The sequence below is a fragment of the Rana temporaria genome, chromosome 5 (assembly GCF_905171775.1).
Source record: "Rana temporaria chromosome 5, aRanTem1.1, whole genome shotgun sequence".
Lineage (NCBI taxonomy): Eukaryota > Metazoa > Chordata > Amphibia > Anura > Ranidae > Rana > Rana temporaria.
The window spans coordinates 24,274,858-24,297,333 of record NC_053493.1 but is presented as its reverse complement, the minus strand read 5'-3'; the positions used below and the strand labels follow the sequence as shown (position 1 = coordinate 24,297,333).

The window sequence follows — 22,476 nt, the reverse complement described above, 5'->3', positions numbered from 1 at the left end:
ATGCCACCGCTCTGCCACCACAACAGGCCATCTGGTGAACACACATGGACCCTTGTCATCCAGGCGTAGAAATTTTTTTTTTTTTTTTTGCCGCCGCCGCAGCCATCAAAGAAGGGGAGGAAGGAAACGGTGGCTGCCTAGCTATTGGCATCGTTCTTAGATCAGATATTTTGATTTCCCACAGGGAATGGTAAATTTGGACGGCATTGCGGCACCCGCTGGTGCCATTAGGGACATCAGATGGAAAGATGTTTTTAATGGTGATTGCAAAGTGTTACTAGAAACACTAATGTGGTGGATTCTGGGATTTTGTAAGAGAAGACATTTGATTCAGTTCATCAAAATATCTGAAAAAGATTTGGCATTGGTACTCATAGAACCAGAAAGGAAGAGAGAATCTTTAAAGATCTGCTCTGGCCTTGACAATTCATCTTTAAAAATTGTTACTAAACCCAGGACTCTGCATTCACTCAGCTAGATTCAGGTATCTGCGCGCCTAGTTACGGCGGCGCAGCGTATTGTATTTACGCTACGCTGACGCAACTTACAGGAGCAAGTGCTGTATTCACAAAGCACTTGCTCCGTAAGTTGCGGTGGCGTAGCGTAAATAGGGCCGGCGTAAGCCCGCGTAATTCAAATGTGGAAGGGGGGCGTGTTTTATGCTAATGTGTGATGACCTGATGTGATTGACGTGTTTTACGAACGGCGCATGCGCCGTCCGTGTACATATCCCAGTGTGCATTGCTCTCAAGTACGCCGCAACGACGTATTGGTTTAGACGTGAACGTAAATTACGTCCAGCCCTATTCGCGAACGACTTACGCAAACAACGTAAAAAATTTGAATTCAAGTCGAAGCGGGAACGACGTCCATACTTAACATTGGCTGCGCCTCCTAATAGCAGGAGCAACGTTACGCCGAAAAAGCCTTACGCAACTGCCGGGCGCACGTACGTTTGTGAATCGACGTAACTAGGTAATTTGCATATTCTACGCCGAAAGCAACGGAAGCGCCCCTAGCGGGCAACGTAATATTGCACACAATTATACGCCGCCGCATTCAAGTTACGTCGGCGAAGGAAGCCTAGTTTTTTAGCGTATCTGCCTTTGAGAATCGGCGATACGCCGGCGCAGATTTCAAATTACGGTGGCGTATCTGGAGATACGCCGCCGTAAAAGCTACCTGAATCTGTCCCACTATATCTGATCTCCCACAGCACACAGAACATGGAAATGCAATTATTTTTACTAAATATAAACTGCTAAATACTCTCTCATCAGCAGTATATAGCAGTCTTATGACTTCTATTAATGTCTGGTTAAAGGTTGTAGGAGGAGTTTTCATTCTCCTCTGACTGTCCTATAAAGGCAGCAGGACCCTTGACTCTCTGTCTGGACAGTGCTGATTGGCCCTGTGCTGATCACATGCCCTCTCCCAAGAAAAAACCTCTTTAGCAATACACACCAAACTGAGCATGTGCAAAGTGCCCCCAAGGCTCTGTACTATCAGGAGATGGATTGGAGACTGTGGAAGAAGGGGAGGATCTTACACAATGCAGAGGATTAACCCCCTTAGGTTCAACAGTGAGTATAACAAGCATCCCCCCAGCCACCCACCAGAATTGTAACATTACAGCCGGACAGGGCTGTACACGTGCTGCGGCCACAGCATTTTTAACTCGGGGTGCAGAGTTTCACCAGCGGCACCACTTGTCAAACTCGTCCATTAAGCTTAATGCGGCTGCACCACAACTGCAAGCCTAATGCACCGCTGCCAAATGCGGTGCGGTCCTGTAATGTAACAAAACAGGCATTCAGGGGCGGCGGTAGCATCTCATGAATGCCTTTCAGCTGCTGCTATACAACCCTATAAAAATAAATTAAAAACATGGACTGGGATTTTTAGGGCACCAATTGGACACAAGTGTTTTACAAATATTTTATTAAACATTAGAGGTTTTATGGGCCTAATCCACAAAAAACGTCTGTAACTTAACTTTTGCAATTTAAGTTACACCGCCGCAAAATCTCTACCTAAGTGCCCAATCCACAAAGCACTTACCTAGAAATTTTGAGCGGTGTAACTTAAATTCGTCCGGCGCAAGGCGTTCCTAATCTAATGGGGCGAGTCCCATTTAAATTAGGCGTGCTCCCGCGCCGGACATACTGCGCATGCTCCCGACGCGATTTTCCCGACGTGCATTGCGCGAAATTACGTTACGCCGAGTTTTGTGAATGGCGCCGGGTAAAAAAAGTTGCGTCGGGGAATAAAAAGAGATGCGGCGCGAAAAAAAAAAATAAAAAAAAAAAATTGACAGCGTCGCGGGAAAGAAGGGTCTACTTTTACATGGTGTACTAACTTTACACTTTGTAAAAGCAGCCCTAATTTTGTGATGGCAAACTAACACTTACGGAGAAAAAACGAAGCGTAAAAGCTTTGTGGATCTCCGTAAGTGCTAATTTGCATACTCGAAGCGGCATTTTGACGAGAAATGCCCCCAGCGGCGGCCGAGGTACTGCATCCTAAGATCCGACAGTGTAAAACTATTACACCTGCCGGATCTTAGGAATATCTATGCGTAACTGATTCTGTGAATCTGTCGCATAGATAGAAACAGAGATACGCCGCCGTATCCCTTTTGTGGATTAGGCCCTATGTGCCCATGATTGGTCCAAAGCTGTTATGTCAAGGCTAAACCCCCCCCCCCCACACTCCAAACACACACAGATGCTACAGAATAATGGTTACAGTAGCCAAACTTTGATGGGGAACCCAATGTAATGGGGGGGGGGGGGGGGCAGATTGGGAACCTGATGTAAGGGGGGGCTCTGATGGGCAACCTAATGTAAGGCCTCGTACACACGACAGAGATTCTCGGCAGAATTCGCCGAGAAACTCGGTCAAAACCCGGATTCTGCCGAGAATCTCTGTCGTCTGTACAGTTTTGGCTCGATGGAGCCGCCGAGGAACTCGACGAGAAAATAGAGAACATGTTCTCTATTTTCTCGTTGTCCTCGCTCTTCTATGGGAGAAGCCGGCCCGCCGAGCTCCTCGGCGGCTTCATCCCAAAACTCGACGAGGAACTCGACGTGCCAAGCACGTCGAGTTCCTCTGTCGTGTGTACGGGGCCTTAGAGGGATGCTTATTCGGAACCTGATGTAAGGGAGAGACTTTTATGGGGAACCTGATGTAAGGGGGGACCCAGATGTAAGGGGCGAATCTTAAGGGGGGCTTAATGTAATGGGGGATGCAAATGGGGAACCTGATGAAAGGGGGGACTCTGATGGGGAACCTGAGGTGAGGGGAGACCCTGATGTAAGGGGGGGGTCTTATGGGGAACTTGTTGTAAGGGGGAATCCTACGGGGAACCCATTGCAATGGGGGATGCAGATGGGGGACCTGATGTAATGGGGGGTGCAGATTGGGAACCTGATGTAAGGGGGCTCTGATGGGCAACATAATGTAAAAGTAATGCTTATGGGGAACCTAATCTAAGGGGGAATGCAGATGGGGAACCTGATGTAAGGGGGAGACTTGTATGGGGAACCTGATGTAAGGGGGGACCCTAATGTAAGGGGAACTTAATGTCATGGGGGATGCAGATGGGGAACCTGGTGTAAGGGGGGACTCTTATGAGGAACATGATGTAAGGGGGCTCTTATGGGGAACCTAATGCAATGGTGGATGCAGATGGGGAACGTAATGTAAGGGGGGACACAGATAGGGAACCTGATGAAAGGGGGGACTCTGATGGGAAACCTGATGTAATAGGGAACCATATGTAGGAGGGGACTCTTAATGTAATGGGGATCGAAGATGGGGAATTTAATGTAAGGGAGATTCTGATGGAGAACCTGATGTAAGGGGAGACCCTGATGTTAGGGGGGACTACTATGGGAAACCTGATGTAAGGGGGGCCCTGATGTAAGGGGGGACTCTTATGGGGAACTTGATGTAAGGGGGGACTCCTATGGGGAACCTGATGTAAGGGGGGACCATAACGTAATATGGGGAACCTGATTTAAGGGGGGAACCTGATGTAAGGGGGACTCTTAAGGGGAAACTGATGTAAGGGGGAACCATAATGTAAGATGGGGAACCTGATGTAAGGGGAGACTCCTATGGGAAACCCTTTTTTATGGGGGGAACCCTGATGTAAGGGGGGACTCTTATGGTGAACCTGATGTAAGGGGAGACTCTGATGGGGAACCTAATGTAACGGGGAACTCTGATGGGGAACCTAATGTAACGGGGAACTCTGATGGGGAACCTAATGTAACGGGGAACTCTGATGGGGAACCTAATGTAAGGGGGTCGCAGATGGGGAACCAGATGTAAGGAGGTCTCTGATGGGGACCATGAATTAAATGGGGGCTCTGATGGTGAATCTGATGTAAGGGACTTTGATGGCCACCCTGAATTAAGGGGGGGACTCTGATGGGGATTTTCTTATCGCCCCCCCCAAATATTTGTAAAAAACTAAAAAGTTTGGCGTTATCTGATATAAAAGAATCTAATGTATATTATCTGGGATTATTTTCCTCAGTTGATAACCGATACACACGCAGTTTTAGTGCGGAGTTCTCTTTGGCGCGCTCGCAGCATTACCTACAGCCCGCCAGCAGTGACGGTTTAAACAAACAGAATATAATAATACATAATTCTTTGTAATGGGAACGAGTCTTTGAAAAATGTTTAACGCAGAGAGAAGAAGCTCCTGTCTAGGATCTGTCACTCCGCCTTGTGCGCGCATCAGAAAAACGCAGGAATTCCCGTATTTACTTATGGAATTGTAAATGTAAATGCATTCTGATTATTCAGACCAGGAAGAATTTGACAATAAATGGCAGAAAATGGAATCGGTTGTGTTAAGAAAACTGACATTTAAAAGGCAGCCTTTGCTTTTGTTTTTTTTGAAGATCTTGTGCACAGGTAATTGTTCTGAGACGCGGGACAAGATGGCAGCCATGTGGAATAATAGCAAGCCAATTAAACCTGGGCGCTTTCCGTAGCGTTGTCACCGACTGTCACCTTGCGCTTTATAGTCAGACGGGTGCCACATTAAAAACGTTTCCAGTTTACACCGCGATAATGAACTTTGCTAGCGATTGAGAATTCCTTCGCTTAACTGAATACAAATTCGCTCATCTCCGGATGTAATTTGTCCTCGCTAACCTTCAGCGCCGCCGTTTATTGTGTATGATTCTCAGCTGCCGCCTCTCCGCGCTATAGCGATGTTAATGACTGCTTAGTTTGCGGCGGATCCTTTTGATCCCAGCAGCTGTGACTGATGGGGGTGACACCGGGAAGCTTAGTAAAATTTGGGGGTCATTTACTATTGGTTATAAATCTGACACCTTTTTACTGGAAAATTCATCAGTATGTTCAAAGTGTGGATTTAAAGGGTAATTCAACTTTTGGAAAAAAAAATAGCAAATTAAAGGGGTTGTAAAGTTAAAAAAATGTTTTCCTAAGTAGCTTCCTTTACCTTAGTACAGTCCTCCTTCACTTACCTCATCCTTCCATTTTAAATGTCCTTATTTCTTCTGAGACATCCTCACTTCCTGTTCTTCTGTCTGTAACTCCACACGGTAATGCGAGGCTTTCTCCCTGGTGTGGAGTGTTGTGCTCACCCCCTCCCTTGGACTACGGGAGAGTCAGGACGCCTACTAACACACAGCTCCTTTCTCTGTCTGCAACATAGTGAGCGTCCTAACTCTCCGGTAGTCCAAGGGAGGGGGCGAGCACGACACTCCACACCAGGGAGAAAGCCTCGCATTACTGTGTGGAGTTGCAGACAGAAGAACAGGAAGTGAGGATTTCTCAGAAGAAATAAGGACATTTAAAAGCAAAATGAAAGGATGAAGTAAGTGAAGGAGGACTGCACTAAGGTAAAGGAAGCCATTTAGGAAAAAAATGTTTTCCTTTACAACCCCTTTAAGAAAAAAAATACTATAGCAGTTGTATACCCTATAACATTGATGGCGAACCTTGGCACCCCAAATGTTTTGGAACTGCATTTCCCATGATGTGCAATTACATTGCACAGCCCATAAGCATCATGGGAAATGTAGTTCCAAAACATCTTGGGTGCCAAGGTTCGCCATCACTGTTATAGGGTATACAACTGCTATACAAGCCATATTGTATAGGTGACATGCCTCCATCCCCACCCCCACCCCCAGGCACACTCACTGAACAGGGGGCAGTGGCAACTGATCTCCATATTTGTAAGACTCACAAATTGGGCTTAGGCCTGGGGAGGAGTTGAAACATTGAAAATCAAGGAGTAAAAAATTGATTTTCTCTACATTTTAAATCTTGCTTCATTGGATAGATTAATATAAGTATTTAGACATGAAAGTATGGACTTGTATTTCATTTTTAATGATCTTGAGATTTCTTTTTTAAAGGGATGTTGGAAACAATGGCATCTCCTAATAGCCAATCACAATAGAGCAGAAGCAGTGCTTTGCATCTAGCCTCTTCTAGTTTCTCTCTACCTACAGAATAGAGTTTTTTGCTTTCCAGGCACATTTGAACATCTTAAAACACAACTATATTTTTGTTTTCTTTCATTCCCTTTTTTTTTTCTTTGCCCATCCAAGACTTTTTATATTATTTATTTCTTTATAATGCCACAAGCTGTTCCAGTTCCTTTAATTTCTAATATCCTCCCGGGAGCCCAAATCAATTTAATACAGAAAATAAAATATTTACTCAGCAGAGGACAATTTAATAAAGGAAATCAATTTTCCCTCCTCAGTCCCTGGCACCGCGGCGCTGACAGAGTGGTGACAAGTTGCAGCATGTGGTGACAGAATCATATTTAATGATCGGGAGGTGGGACGGCTTGGCAGGAGAGGCTCCGTCTCGGCACTCGCTCATCTCACCTGTATGTGTGACAGACGGCGGGGGCCTCACACTCATTTTCTTCATATAAAGTGTCAGGGCAGTCTCGCCCGCCGTAGGATGGGTACTGGATAATGACCCGGTGCCGCGTCTCCTTCTTGACAGTGACAGCGCCTAAAATGAGAAAAACGCAGGAGGCTTATTTCACATCATAAACACATTCTGACCACAATTCACATAGAGAATGACAAAAAATTAAAGTAACTAAAAGCAATTTTTTTTCTGTTTTGGAGAGAGAAGAGAGGGATTAAAACAGGAATAGAGGGGAAATCGTCCACTGGGGACACTAGGCATGTGCAGAACGAAAAAAAAAATGTGTTTTGTTTAGTTTAATTTAAATTCGTTATTTAAATAATTTTGTTTCGTTAAATTTGTTTAATTAATTTCCACAATTAGTTTCTTTGTTTATTCGTTTCTAAATTCAATTAGAATTTTTCGACTTCGGTTGAAATGCATTAACCACTTAACCCCCGGACCATATTGCTGCCCAAAGACCAGAAGACTTTTTGCGATTCGGGACTGCGCCGCTTTAACTGACAATTGCGCGGTCGTGCGACGTGGCTCCCAAACAAAATTGGCGTCCTTTTTTTCCCACAAATAGAGCTTTCTTTTGGTGGTATTTGATCACCTCTGCGGTTTTTATTTTTTACGCTATAAACAAAAATAGAGCGACAATTTTGAAAAAAATGAATATTTTTTACTTTTTGCTATAATAAATATCCCCCAAAAATATATAAAAAAACTTTTTTTTTCCTCAGTTTAGGCCGATACGTATTCGTCTACATATTTTTCGTAAAAAAAAATCGCAATAAGCGTTTATTGATTGGTTTGCGCAAAAGTTATAGCGTTTACAAAATAGGGGGTATTTTTATGGCATTTTTATTAATATATTTTTTTACTAGTAATGGCGGCGATCAGCGATTTTTTTTCCGGTACTGCGACATTATGGCGGACACTTCGGACACTTTTGACACATTTTTGGGACCATTGGCATTTTTATAGCGATCCGTGCTATAAAAATGCATTGGATTACTATAAAAATGCCACTGGCAGTGAAGGGGTTAACACTAGGGGGCGGGGAAGGGGTTAAGTATGTCCCTGTGTGTTCTTACTGTGGGGGGGGGGGTGGCCTCACTAGGGGAAACACTGATCTTCTGTTCATACATTGTATGAACAGAAGATCAGCATTTCCCCCGCTGACAGGACCGAGAGCTGTGTGTTTACACACACAGCTCCCGTTCCCCGCTCTGTAACGAGCGATCGCGTGTGCCCGGCGGCGATCGCGCCCGCCGGGCACACGCACGGGAGTCGGGGGCGAGCGGGGGCGCGCACGCGCCCCCTAGTGGCGGCTCAAAGAGCCGCCGTATAGCTACGGGCTCTCGCCCAGGAGAGCCGACCTGCCGCCGTATAATGACGGTGCGCGGTCGGCTAGTGGTTAAAGTCGACCGAATTTGGAAAAAAATTGTATTTGCATTTGAATTTTAAATTAAAATATATTCTTTTTGAAATTAGAATTTCGGAAGATGGTTATATTCTTTCTATTTTATTATATTCTATTCTTTCTGTTTTATTTTTTTTTCTGTGCTATTCTTTTCTGTTCTATTCCATTCTTTTCTATTTTTTTCTGTTATATTCTATTATTTTCTGTTCTAGTATTTCTGTTATATTCAATTCTTTTACATTTTATTCTATTATTTTTTTCTATTCTATTGTTTTCTTTTCTGTTCAATTTGATTCTGTTCTAGTCTATTATTTTCTCTTTTATTCTATTTTGTTCCATTATATTATTTTCTGTTCCTTTTCTTTTCTATTCTATTAATTTGTTCTATTCTAATTCATTATAATTAATGTTCTATTCTAATTTATTATTTTCTGTTCTATGCCATTCTGTTCTATTCTTTTCTATTCTATTCTTCTCTTCTTTTCCATTCTATTCTTTTACGTTTATGTGATAGACCAGCACAAAGTGGCACATACCGTATTTATCGGCGTATACCGCGCACTTTTTTGCCATGAAAATCAGGGCAAAATCGCGGGTGTGCGATATACCAAGATACCCGCTTTCCCGCGCTGAGTTTGAACACTGCGCCGGCATATACCGAGCGCAGTACACTCGTGTATAGTCGGGCAGGCTCGGCTCCTCTCGCGCTCACGTCCTGTACGTCCAGGACGTGAGCGCGAGAGTAGCCGAGCCTGCCCGACTATACCCGAGTGTACTACGCTCGGTATATGCCGGCGCAGTGTTCAAACTCGCCGCGGGAAAGCGGGGATTGAGCGGGGAGGACACCGCAGAAGGACGCCGGACCCGACGAAGAGGAGACTTGAAGCCGCAGACGGACGCCGGACCCGACGAGGCCGCCGATGGACGCTGCGCAAGACACCAAAACTGTAAGTACTAAAAAAAAAAATTTTCACAGGAATGCGGGTCCACTTTAGGGGTGCGCGCTATACGCCGGAGCGCGCAATACCCCAATAAATACGGTAATTGTGAAGTGGAAGAAAAATGATAAATGGTTTTCAATTTTTTTTACAAATAAATATGTGAAAAGTGTGGAGTACATTTGTATTCAGCCCCCCGGAGTCAATACTTTGTAGAACCATCTTTCTCTGCAATTACAGCTGCAAGTCTTTTTGGGGATGTCTCTACCAGCTTTGCACATCTAGAGAGGGACATTTCTGCCCATTCTTCTTTGCAAAATATCCCAAGCTCTGTCAGATTGGATGGAGAGTGTCTGTGAACAGCAACTTTCAAGTCTTGCCACAGATTCTCAATGTGATCAGAGGAGGGCTGGCAGGGGGTGGCAGGGTGGCACTACCAAATGCTCACCTCCCACTGTGAAGCCGTGCCTGTGTCAGCTCCGAGGTAGATGGCTGCAGAGCTGAGCTATGTCTCATCTCACACATAGCTCAGCCTCAGTGCGCACCAGCGCTGATATCCCCTTCTCTCCTTGAGTCCAGGAGAAGAGCCTGTACAACTGTGCAAGCCTGGGGGCCGGAGGTCAGATTTAAGGATTCTAGCAGGGTGATTATATGTGTCCTTAGGAGATACAATCATTGCCACTTTAATTATTCATTCTGCCTATAGTGATACATTTCAAACCAAGCAGCCAATTGCGCGGAACCATTTTATCCCGAATTGTAATAGTTTGTGATACCATATACAAACAGATGACATTAGGTTTGCACAAAGGAATTAGCATGGAGGGTTCAGAAATTAATTAAATCCAGAGCCAAGAGACACACGATCTCGTATATTCCTCTCCCCCCGAATCCAAGATGAAAGTGAGAAGAGAAATAAAAATTGCACGCACTCCGAAAAACACATTCATTTAAAATCGCCCGTAGCTTTATTCTACTTTGTAAAGGTTAAGAGATAAACAAAACTGCTGAAGACTTGAAGTGGCAACAGATACATTTCTTCATGTTAAGAGCAATGTGTAAGGAGTCCGTTTCTAAAACATTTGTTGGACGATTGTCAGGAGCACTTAGACAAGCTGAGCAAAATGTCACCATCGTTTTTTGAGATAGATTAATACCGGTGTCAACAGCTCTATCTAGTGGCCAAAATGTGGTACTGTTGGGCATTTCAGAAAACTACACCACACTAGGGCCACTAGATGGCGCTGACGATGCAGGCATTAATGTTTTGCTAGGCTTGCACAAACACTTCTGATAATTATGCAATTTATGTTCTACAAATAGCACCCTATGGGCTTTGTTCACACTAGTGGTTGTGAGGGAGCAGTGAAAGTAATGGAACGTAATCCAAGATTCCACTGTAAATAAAAACACAACGCCTGCCCACTGCCACACCCACAAAATAGAAACAATAACCTTTTGGCCCCGTACACACGAGAGGATCCATCCGCTGAAATTGATCCGCGGACCGGCTCCAGCGGATAGATCCCCTGGTGTGTACAACCCAGCGGATCTGTTTCCGCGGATTTTTATCCCCTGGGATGAATTTCAAGCGGATAAAAATTTGAAGACATGCTTTCGGATCTATCCGCTTGAATCCATCCCAACGGATTGATCCGCTGGTCTGTACAGACTCACCGGATCAATCCGTCCGAATGGATCCCCCGCATGCGTCGTAATGATTCGACGCATGCGTGGAATTCATTATATGACAGCGTCGCGCACGTCGCCGCGTCATCATCGCGGCGACGGCGCGACACGTCATCGCAATGGGATTTCGGCGCGGATTTCGATCCTATGGTGAGTACACTCCATCGGATCCAAATCCGTGGAAATCCTCGAGAGGATTTATCCGCGGAAACGGTCCGTTAGACCGTATCCGCGGATAAATCCTCTCGTGTGTACTAGGCCTTTGAGTAATCTTCAGGTCTAAAATGATTGGTTAAAAAAAGCAATTGTGTGCAAAAAATAAAAATTTGCACACAAATGTCTCTAGCGGTGAAAGGGTTAACGGGTGCCGGTGTCTCTTTAGTAAGCCGGTGTACAGAATGAGAGGCACACGGGGGCCATAGCTGTTGTCATTCATGTCAGGCCCGGCATGATACAGCACAGCGGTGACCCAGATCTGATGGTCACATCTTCTTCGAAGAGCCCCTCTGTGTCTTCTTCACGCTTTATCTGGGTCAAGAGTGCATGCGGAGATCAGAGACGGCTCGGGGCGGAATCATCCCGAGAATTTCTTAAGATGCCTTCAAGGAGGAGTAATGGGATCCTTCTCCTGGTTGTATCATTTTATTAGATGTGCGCACTCTCTGCATTTTTCGGTACTCGTTGATAAAAGATAAACGGTGCGTACTTTACCACTGTTTTTATTCTGTTTGTTCATAGTGACCATGTTATCGATACTATAAAATGTACAACCATTAAATCCTGAAAAAAAAAATATCAACTTCCAACTTAAAATAATTTTAATCTTGTGACCCAAAATTGATTGAAATACTTCTGAATAATAAAAAAAAGTAAATCCTTCTTTTAAAGTCTGCCTGACCACCTAGACTTAAAGGGTCAGTCCACCCAAAACTGCATTTTTTTTTATAGAGAGCATGAAATACAGGCATACCCCACTTTTAAGTATACAATGGTACCAGAGCATGTATGTAAAACGAAAATGTACTTAAAGCAATACCTTTTTTCACTTCTCAATGCATGTAGTGCATTGCAATAGTCATTTACGTGCATAACTGATTACCTGGGCAAGCTGACCGACCCCAAAAATTGGATATGTTGTAATGCTGGGTCCCTCTCGGTGCTCCCCAAGTGTGATGTCCCTGTCACATATGGTTCGAGAACAGTGCCATGTCAAGCTGACCAAGATTTCCCATAGACGCCAATGTTAAATGTTAATAACTGGAAGTGGTGCCATGTCAAGCTGACCAAGATTTCCCATAGACGCCAATGTTAAATGTTAATAACTGGAAGTGGTGCCATGTCAAGCTGACCAAGATTTCCCATAGACGCCAATGTTAAATGTTAATAACTGGAAGTGGTGCCATGTCAAGCTGACCAAGATTTCCCATAGACGCCAATGTTAAATGTTAATAACTGGAAGTGGTGCCATGTCAAGCTGACCAAGATTTCCCATAGACGCCAATGTTAAATGTTAATAACCGGAAGTGGTGCCATGTCAAGCTGACCAAGATTTCCCATAGACGCCAATGTTAAATGTTAATAACTGGAAGTGGTGCCATGTCAAGCTGACCAAGATTTCCCATAGACGCCAATGTTAAATGTTAATAACCGGAAGTGGTGCCATGTCAAGCTGACCAAGATTTCCCATAGATGCCAATGTTAAAAACCGGGAGCAGTGCCATGTCAAGCTGACCAAGATTTCACATAGACGCCAATGTTAAAAATTGGGAGCAGTGCCATGTCAAGCTGACCAAGATTTCCCATAGACGCCAATGTTAAATGTTAATAACCGGAAGTGGTGCCATGTCAAGTTGACCAAGATTTCCCATAGACGCCAATGTTAAATGTTAATAACTGGAAGTGGTGCCATGTCAAGCTGACCAAGATTTCCCATAGACGCCAATGTTAAATGTTAATAACCGGAAGTGGTGCCATGTCAAGTTGACCAAGATTTCCCATAGACGCCAATGTTAAATGTTAATAACTGGAAGTGGTGCTATGTCAAGCTGACCAAGATTTCCCATAGACGCCGATGTTAAATGTTAATAACCGGAAGTGGTGCCATGTCAAGCTGACCAAGATTTCCCATAGATGCCAATGTTAAAAACCGGGAGCAGTGCCATGTCAAGCTGACCAAGATTTCACATAGACGCCAATGTTAAAAATTGGGAGCAGTGCCATGTCAAGCTGACCAAGATTTCCCATAGACGCCAATGTTAAATGTTAATAACTGGAAGTGGTGCCATGTCAAGCTGACCAAGATTTCCCATAGACGCCAATGTTAATAACCGGAAGTGGTGCCATGTCAAGCTGACCAAGATTTCCCATAGACGCCAATGTTAAAAATTGGGTGCAGTGCCATGTCAAGCTGATCAAGATTTCCCATAGACGCCAATGTTAAATGTTAATAACTGGAAGTGGTGCCATGTCAAGCTGACCAAGATTTCCCATAATCGCCAAGGTAAAAATTGGGAGCAGTGCCATGTCAAGCTGACCAAGATTTCCCATAGATGCCAATGTTAAAAACCGGGAGCAGTGCCGTGTCTAGCTGACCAAGATTTCCCATAGACGCCAATGTTAAAAACCGGGAGCAGTGCCATGTCAAGCTGACCAAGATTTCCCATAGACTCCAATGTTAAAAACGGAGAGCAGTGCCATGTCAAGCTGACCAAGATTTCTCATAGACGGCAATGTGTCCGTACTCATGAGTGTATGCCTGTAGTTAGAACTCCAGGCTTTTTTTTACTGTCAGTGCCCTCATTGAGCAGATGTCCCCCTACAACCAGTGTGGTCTCCTGCACGGGAAGTGATGGACACAGGAAACAATAACACTACAGAAGTTCTAACCCTTGCACATTCTAAAAATAAAAAATCCCCAAAATAAAAGGATTATTAGACTAAGGGCTTTTAGAGACTTGCTGTGCCACGCATTCCCCTTTGAAGAGCTAACCGTGTTCGGGTTGGTTTTCAGAGTGCATTTGATAGGTGGTGAGGGGGTGTTATATCACCTCCTCACTGCCTAGTTTAAAAGTGGATGCAAACCTCTGACATGAAATATGAACAAAGCATATCCCTCAATACCAGTGGTCCCCCAACCTCACCGACTCGAGGAGTTAGGGAGTGGTTGTGCAGCCTATGACCCCCGGGGGAGGGGGGGATTGGGGCTGTTGCTCAGCCTCTTATCTCTGGGAGGGGGGTTTAACCTTACTAGAGAATAATTCCATGTCAATTCACTGAAAGTCTCAGAGTATGAGCAGGAGCACCTGTCCAGCTATGGCGGACTAGGCAGGGACTAGGTGGGGAAGTCAGGCACCGTTTGGCAATTGTGGGCACTGTGAATAAATTCACCAGGCAGAAAGTGGTGCTGGGAGAAAGCCCCCTCTAGTGGTTTGAGGGTGTCAGTGCAACTCGCTCAACCTCCGCCCACCCTCCCCCTATTGTCGGCCCAGCCCCCAGCAGGCCACGGACCAGCACTGGTCCACAGCCTGGGGGTTGGGGACCTCTGCTCTATAGTGCGTAATAATGGCATAGCTATTTGTCAAATGCATATCGTCAGGAAAAAAATAGGTTAAATTTATTTTACTGCAAACACAATACCAGCTGATTGGAGAAAAGCCAACGTGGTACCAATATGCCTGTAAACTACAGACCAGTCAGACTAACACCAATAGTATGTAATGTAAACTATCGTAAGGGATGATAAGGGACCATATCCAAGAATTTTCTGATGAAAACAGTATAATTAGTAGTAATCAGCATTGATTTATAAAGGATCATTCTTGCCAGACCAATCTGATAACATCCTACGAGGAAGTGAGCTGCCATCTAGATAAGGGAAGGCCTGTAGATGTGGTGTATCTGGATTTTGCAAAAGCATTCGATACAGTTTACCATAAACCAGTGGTGGCCCGTCCATATGAGGTGCAGGGGTACTGCTGCCCCCCCCCGTCCATGCGTCCGGCCCCTAATCTACATGTAGGGTGCCGGACGCAGGGATTGCAATGTTTTTTTTTTCTTGAAGCTCTAATTCGCATCAAAAAAGGGTGGGCTCGGGCTGCAGAGAACTGAGCCCACCCAGTTGTGTGACAATAGTGAATTAATATTCGGTACTGTCTTCCTGATTCTCCTCCCAGACAAAAAGGAAGTGGATCTTAAGACCAGATTGGCCGAGAGAAGAAGCAATCGTATTGGCCAGGAGGAGGGAAGACACCGAGGAGGAAGCACACCATGAAGCCGGAGATGCAGGGTGAAGCTGATGAGGAAGAAGAGATGCAGGAAGGACCCAGAAGCTGCCTGCGACTTCAATGGGGTAAGTGCAAGGCTGGTGGGGGAAGAAGCTTGTTACGAGGGGGGGGGGCAGGTGGCCCGGGGAGGTCTTGTTTGCCACCCCTCCCCCCAAAATATACAGCACCAGCAGCCACTGCCATAAACGTTTACTTTACAAATTGAGGTCCGTTGGCATGGTCCATAGGGTTTGTTCATCGATAGAAAACTGGTAACAGGGGCACGACCAAAGGGTGGTGATAAATAGTGAGTACTTAGAATGGTCTGGCGTGGTAGGTGGGGTGGGTATAAATTGGGTAATCTCAGTGTTTGCTGTCGATACAAAGCTGAGCAGGGCAATAACTTCACAAACAGATGTACAGTAGAAACCTTACAAGAAGACCTCAATAAAATAATGGGGTGGGCAAATATATGGAAAATGAGATTTATTGGTGAGAAATGTAAAGTAATGCATTTGACTGCTAAGGGGAGAAGCACTGGGGCAATTGAGGATGGAGAAGGATCTGGGGGACCAAGTAGATGACAGACTCAGCAATGGCACGCAATGCCAAGCTGATGCAAGCAAAGCAAATCGAATATTAGCATGCATAAAAAAGGGGATTTACTCCACAGATAAAATGATAATTCTGCCACTTTATAAAACTCTGGTCTGGCCACATCTTCAGTATGCCATCAAGTTCTGGTCACTGCGCTTGCCCTATGCTTAGCGTTTTTGAATGCGGGTTTGTATGAGGGTGACAGGGGAGCTTTAAAAAAAAGATATATTATTTTTATTTATTTTATATCATATTTATTTTTTACATTATTTTTTTTATATTCAACTTTATTGCTTTTACAAGGGGACTAACCATTTCTCTTTGTGATAGCATTGGGCAGTTGGCAGGTCCTCTTTATGGAGATATTAGGGGTCTGTGGGACTCCCAATATCTTCTCTGCCCTTCACCACAGCTAATCAAGCATAGGTCATCCTTGATTAGCTGCATCCTCGACTACAGTAGCCGAGGAACGACAGCTGTGAACACAGAAGTGACATAAACACTACTTCTGGGTTCAGTAGCTGCAGGGGATTCAGGGAATAGCTGTTTCTGCGGTGGGAGCTGTTTCCTGCTGTTTCTTGCAGTGGAGATGAGATGGGGGGAGTGATTACTTTGGCAAGCTCTGAAAACCAATAGAAAGCTTTTGATTTTTGATTTTTAATTTTGATCCTTGCATTATAACATGGTACCATTATCATTGTTTTCAATAAAAAACAAAAACATAATCAGTTATTGGCAAGCTTTCTGACCTTTCTCTTCTTGGCAGGAGGTGGGGCACGGTGTCCAATCACTATAAGGGGTAACAATGCAGTCTTTCCGGCATGGCAGCAGACACGGTCTCATGGTCTCTGGACGAAGGCTCTCGGGGCATCTAGGTAAAAAAGAAAAAAGGAAACGGGAATTTAATCGCTCAGCATTTTACTTATTTTTTTGGACAGTCTTGATCCTCAGGGGCGGAGCTAGATGGAAATGGATAAAATAAAAATACTTTTGTTGGGTAGTAGACATGTGCACTGCTAAAAAAAAAAAATGTTTTCTTTTTATTATTATTTTTTTCTTTTAGTTTTTCAGGTCATTGGTTATGATCAAAATTCTTAATTTGAAAATTCGTAAATTCGACAATTGATAAATTCGTAAATTTGGCAATTGATATATCCAGAAATTTGAAAATGCGAAAATCTGAAAATCCGGAAATTTGAAAATCTGGAAATTCGTAATTTCAGAATTTAGAAAATACAAAAATAAGAAAGAAAATACAAAGATTTGAAAGAATGAAAATCCAAACTAATAACTAACTAACTAACTAATAATACATATCTATAATTTAATAGTTAGTAATAGTTAATTTATTATTAGTTAGTTATTATATCATGTTTTGGGGTTTTTCAAATTTTCATTCTTTCGAATTTTCGTTCTTATTTTCGGATTTTCTCAATTCCGAATTTCCTAAATTGCGGATTTTTGAATTTTGAATTTCCGGATTTACAAAAAAATTGTAAAATGATTTTCCGAATTCATGAATTTTAGAATATTTGAATTTACAAAAAAATTGTTAAACAGGTTTTTGTTCATTTAGATATTTCCGAAGTTAACAAATTTGTTGAGATTCGTTAAAAAACGAATTCAGAAATAACTAAATTGCACATGTCTATTGAGTAGGATGTTTGTAGAAGTTTTGTTATATCCGGGTGAAGCATAGAGTTTCACAAAGCTGTGCATCTGAATGTTTCTGGGAAATGGTGATCTGGTGAAATTTAGGTGACCCAATCCTCAGGCTTTTGGTTATTTGCGCATTACTGAAAGTAGTTCAGAGCACCATTCTCCCCAGGATAGGCAAGTCTATAAAGCCTCGTTCACACGATCAGTCCATCCGATGAGAACGGTCTGAAGGACCGTTGTCATCGGTTAACCGATGAGGCTGACTGATGGTCTGTCGCGCCTACACAGTTTAAAAAACGATTGTGTCAGAACGCGGTGACGTAAAACACAACGATGTGCTGAGAAAAACGAAGTTCAATGCTTCTAAGCATGCGTCGACTTGATTCTGAGCATGCGTGGATTTTTAACCGATTGTCGTGCCTACTAACGATCGGTTTTGACCTATCGGTTAGGAATCAATCGGTTAAAATTTAAATCAACTTGGCTTTTTTTTAACCGATGGTTAAATAACCTATGGGGCCCACACACGATCGGTTTTGACCGATGAAAACGGTCCATTAGACCATTGTCCTCTGGTTAACCTATCTTGTGTACGAGGCCTTACTCTTTAATAACCAAGTTCTAGAATTCCCACAGCCCACCAGCTTTGGTTGTCAACGTTTGTGTAGAAATCCTCCTTACTTTTTTGGTCCAACTTGTCCAATGTTGACCCGAACACAAATGACTTTCCTTGTCTGCATCCCAACCGCGCAAGCTGCTTCTCCGTTCCAACTGGAAGTGTTAAAAACCGAAACCGTAACGTCCTCTGTGCACTGTCCATAGGGGCCTGTCTGCCAGTGGTATACGGTACATGGGTGTTCATTACAGCTCCGGATCTCCTGCAATGCGTTACTCTCGGGGCAGGGAGTGCCTCCTACAACAAGAAAAATCATTGTCAAGGAAAGAGCATTTTTTGGTTTTCAGTTGAATGCAATTTATTGCTCGTTCACAATAACCATTGGCAGGGCTTTTTTTTTTTTCTTCTCAAAAATAGGTACAGGTATCTCTTCCAAATCACCCCTTAGCTCTGCCCCCTACCCATCTCCAAGTTCTGTCCTTTGGTTACTGCCCCTTTTAGAAAAAAAAAAACTCTCCCATTGGGGAGATTTACTTTCATTTCCTGTCCCATAGCTAAAACAGGAAGTGAGAGGAAATCCATGCAAACTACTGGAATTTCTTGGGGCCCCCCCAGGTCACCAGAACTTGTGTCCCCTTTGGAAGATTCCCCCAAAATTTGTGATTACCTTTTTACTTTTCTATTTTATTTTTACAGGGTGGGCCTTTATTAAGGATACACCTTAATAAAATGGGAATGGTTGGTGATATTAACTTCCTGTTTGTGGCACATTAGTATATGTAAGGGGGGGAAACTTTTCAAGATGGGTGGTGACCATGGCGGCAACCATTCCCATTTTATTGAGGTGTATCCATATAAATGGCCCACCCTGTACATTCACTTTCAATGATAACGGTAAACAGTACAAATAAAGAGAAATCCATTCACACTTGAGCAACTTTAATTTCGATTTTGGACCCCAAAGTTGCATGACAAGTCACACCCCCCATGTTTCCTTATGATAACCATTCATATCTGTGCGACTTCAAGTCACAGCAACTTCCTGCACTATTTTGATGCGATTTGTGGTCCATAGACCTCAATGTACTGTAAACCCTCAAGAGTCACATTTAAGTGACACCTGCATAATAAGGATGCGATTTGGGTGCGACTTGTGAAAAGAATTCCGGTAATAAAAGAAAGATGGTGTGCCCCACCCCCCTCGCCCAATGCATATCAGACCCTTTAGGTCTGGCATGGATTTTAAAGGGGATTGAACCCCACACCAATTTTTATTTTTAAACGCTGAGGGGTCCCCTCCAGAATCCATTCACACTTGAGCGACGTTAATGCGATTTTCGACCCCAAAGTTGCATGAAAAGTCATACTCCCATGTTTCCTTATCAAATATCATTTTGTGGTGTTAAGTAATTTGTATGGAATTTCTTAATGATAATAAGAAATACAGAAAAATAGATCCCCTGCAACCAGTAACAGCAACCCCCCCCCCCCCTCCAAGCAACTACAGATCGTCTGAGAAACAATAGACCCCTTGCCACAACAGAACCCCCCCAAGCAACTACAGATCCCCTGAGCAACAATAGACCCACTAAAACAGATACCCCCTAGCAACTACTGATCCACCCCAGGAACAATAGATCCCTATCAGCCAGCATTGGCTGCTGGGAGACCTATTGTTGGCCAACCCCCTACCAGTCAGCCAACTGTAGATCTCCCAGCAGCCAGCAATAATAAACCCTCCCTCAACAGTAGATCCCTCCCAGCAACAATTAAAGGGGTTGTAAACCTACGTGTTTTTTCACCTTAATGCATCCTATTCATTAAGGTGAAAAAACACCTTGCAGTCGTCGTCCCCCGTTTTACTTACCTGAGCCCCGAAATTCCGTGGGCGCATCCCCGCTGTCCTTCTCTCCTTGGAGTCCCGGCTTTGATTGGATAGATTGATAGCAGCGCAGTTATTGGATCCAGTCAATCAAAACCAATGACACGGGCGTCGGGGGCGGGGCCTATGACAGGGAACAGACGATCACTGCCACTGCCACTAGGAAGTACGGGGAAAGGTTTGTTTACACTCACCTCTCCCCGTTCTTCAGCTCTGTGACCTGGTCGCGATCGGGTCTGCGGGTCCCGCAGGCGCGGTCACGGAGTCCAGGACTGGGTCACGGAGCGCGACCCATGGATGAGCTCTTAAAGGCAACCTACCTGTACATGCTTATGCCCAGCCGTACCGCTCTGCCGACGTATATCGTTGTGCGGCGGTCCTTAAGCGGTTAACTGCCACCTTAATCAGCCACATAACCTGTGCAATTAATAAACGTCTTTAACAGCTTTCTAAACGTCTTTAACATTACAGAACAAGTCCAGATGAATGTGACTATTACTGGCTATACCATGACCCGGATAAATGAGACCCTTCACAGCTGACTTGACATCACATTTCAGTTTCCTCTTGCGGGTTTGCACCTCCTTCACCTGACATTAGATTGATCATTAATCTTCCAGGGTGAAGAATGAAAAGGATTTTACAGAGGAATTCAGCTGTCAGCCGCTAGATTCTCCCCAGAGCCTATACAAGGCTCCGCACTACACACAGGCAGACATTGCTCAGGGCCATGTGACAATGGAGAATAACCGAAATGCAACTGTCACTTTTCTTAAAGTAAATGCAAACCCACCATCTATATTTCAGTGTGTTTTGTCACACTGTCCTCACTTCGGCTCCAGCGATGCACCGCCCCCGAGCTCCCCGTCCGGCCGCTGACATCTTTGGGGGCGGCCGGCTTCTGGGTCTCAATCTATCATTGGCTGGGCTGACATCCAGGGCCGCCATCAGGGGGGTACAGGCATTACACCTGTAAGGGGCCCGATGATCCCCAGCTGGCCCCCATCCCATTTTTTTAATATATTTTTTTAATATATAAATATTTTTTTGCATTACACCTGTAAGGGTACAGACCCGGCTGGCCCCCCTCCCCTTTATTTTAATTTTTAATTTTATTATCTCGCGTCAGGAGAGAAGAGATTACACTTTTTTTCGTCAGCACAAACCCCCCCCCCCCCCCCGGGCCCCAAAATGTGTGATGGCTGCCCTGCTGACGTCAACCCCCCCCCCCCCGTATGCAGTCAGATTCAGCATCTAAATCTCCCGCCCATTTTTTTATTTTTGCCCTAAAATTCCACTTTAAGTTTGTGTTACAGAGTTTCTTATCTGGAGATCCTACCAGTAACAGCACTTCCTGCTGCAGGCTGATAACACTGAGGGCTCATTTACACTTGTAGTTGGCGGTGGGGGGGCAGTAAAAACACAAGATTAATCACTTGACCTTTGGATGATTTACCCCCTTCATGACCTGGTCATTTTTTGTGATACGGCACTGTGTTACTTTAGCTTCTTTTCATTATACTGTAACAGGCTGGCATGGCTGCGTGAATCATAGGTGTAAGAGCAATGGGGCACTATTCCTCCCAATGATACCAATGATGGGGCACTATTCCTCCCAATGATACCAATGATGGGGCACTATTCCTCCCAATGATACCAGCGATGAGGTATTATTTCTCCCAATGATACCAATGATGAGGTACTATTCCTCCCAATGATACCAATGACATAGGCATTCGCACAGGGTGTGCCAGGTGTGCCTGGGCACACCCTAATGACCCTGTGCTGGGCAGATTCCCCCTGCTACTTGGCTACAGAGAAAGGACCTGGGGAATCTTTGTCCTCAGTTCTTTTCTCTGTCTCAAAAGTGAGACATCAGGGGTCTGTTTAGACCCCTGATATTTCACCTAGGCCCCCATGGGGCTCCTAAAAGAAAAAAAAATAATAATATTGTAAAAAAACTGAATATATTTAAAAAAATAATAAAATTGTAAAAAAGTAATAATAAAAAAATAGGAAAAAAATTGAAAAAATAAAAATTACACCAGCCCCTTTGACATCGTCCACTGCTCTACCAACACTGTACATTGCCCTATTCCTCCCAATGATACCAACAATGGGGCACTATTCATCCCAATGATACCAACGATGGGGCACTATGCCTCCCAATGATACCAACAATGTGGCACTATTCCTCCCAATGATACCAACGATGAGGTACTATTCCTCCCAATGATACCAACAATGGGGCACTATTCATCCCAATGATACCAACGATGGGGCACTATGCCTCCCAATGATACCAACAATGTGGCACTATTCCTCCCAATGATACCAACGATGGGGCACTATGCCTCCCAATGATACCAACAATGGGGCACTATTCCTCCCAATGATACCAACGATGTGGCACTATTCCTCCCAATGATACCAACGATGTGGCACTATTCCTCCCAATGATACAAACGATGAGGTACTAT

General features: G+C 44.2%; 1 protein-coding gene across 1 annotated transcript in view; it reads right to left on the bottom strand.

Annotated features, from left to right (window-relative positions):
- The window catches only part of THSD7A (thrombospondin type 1 domain containing 7A), a 395,672-nt gene that overhangs the window by 99,023 nt on the left and 274,173 nt on the right, over positions 1–22,476 (bottom strand). Inside the window, exons 9-11 of the mRNA XM_040352268.1 lie at positions 18,180–18,411; positions 16,589–16,710; positions 6,894–7,026 (exon numbers count right to left, since the gene is read on the bottom strand). Coding sequence (XP_040208202.1) covers positions 6,894–7,026; positions 16,589–16,710; positions 18,180–18,411 — 487 coding nt within the window. The remainder of the gene's footprint in view (positions 1–6,893; positions 7,027–16,588; positions 16,711–18,179; positions 18,412–22,476) is intronic.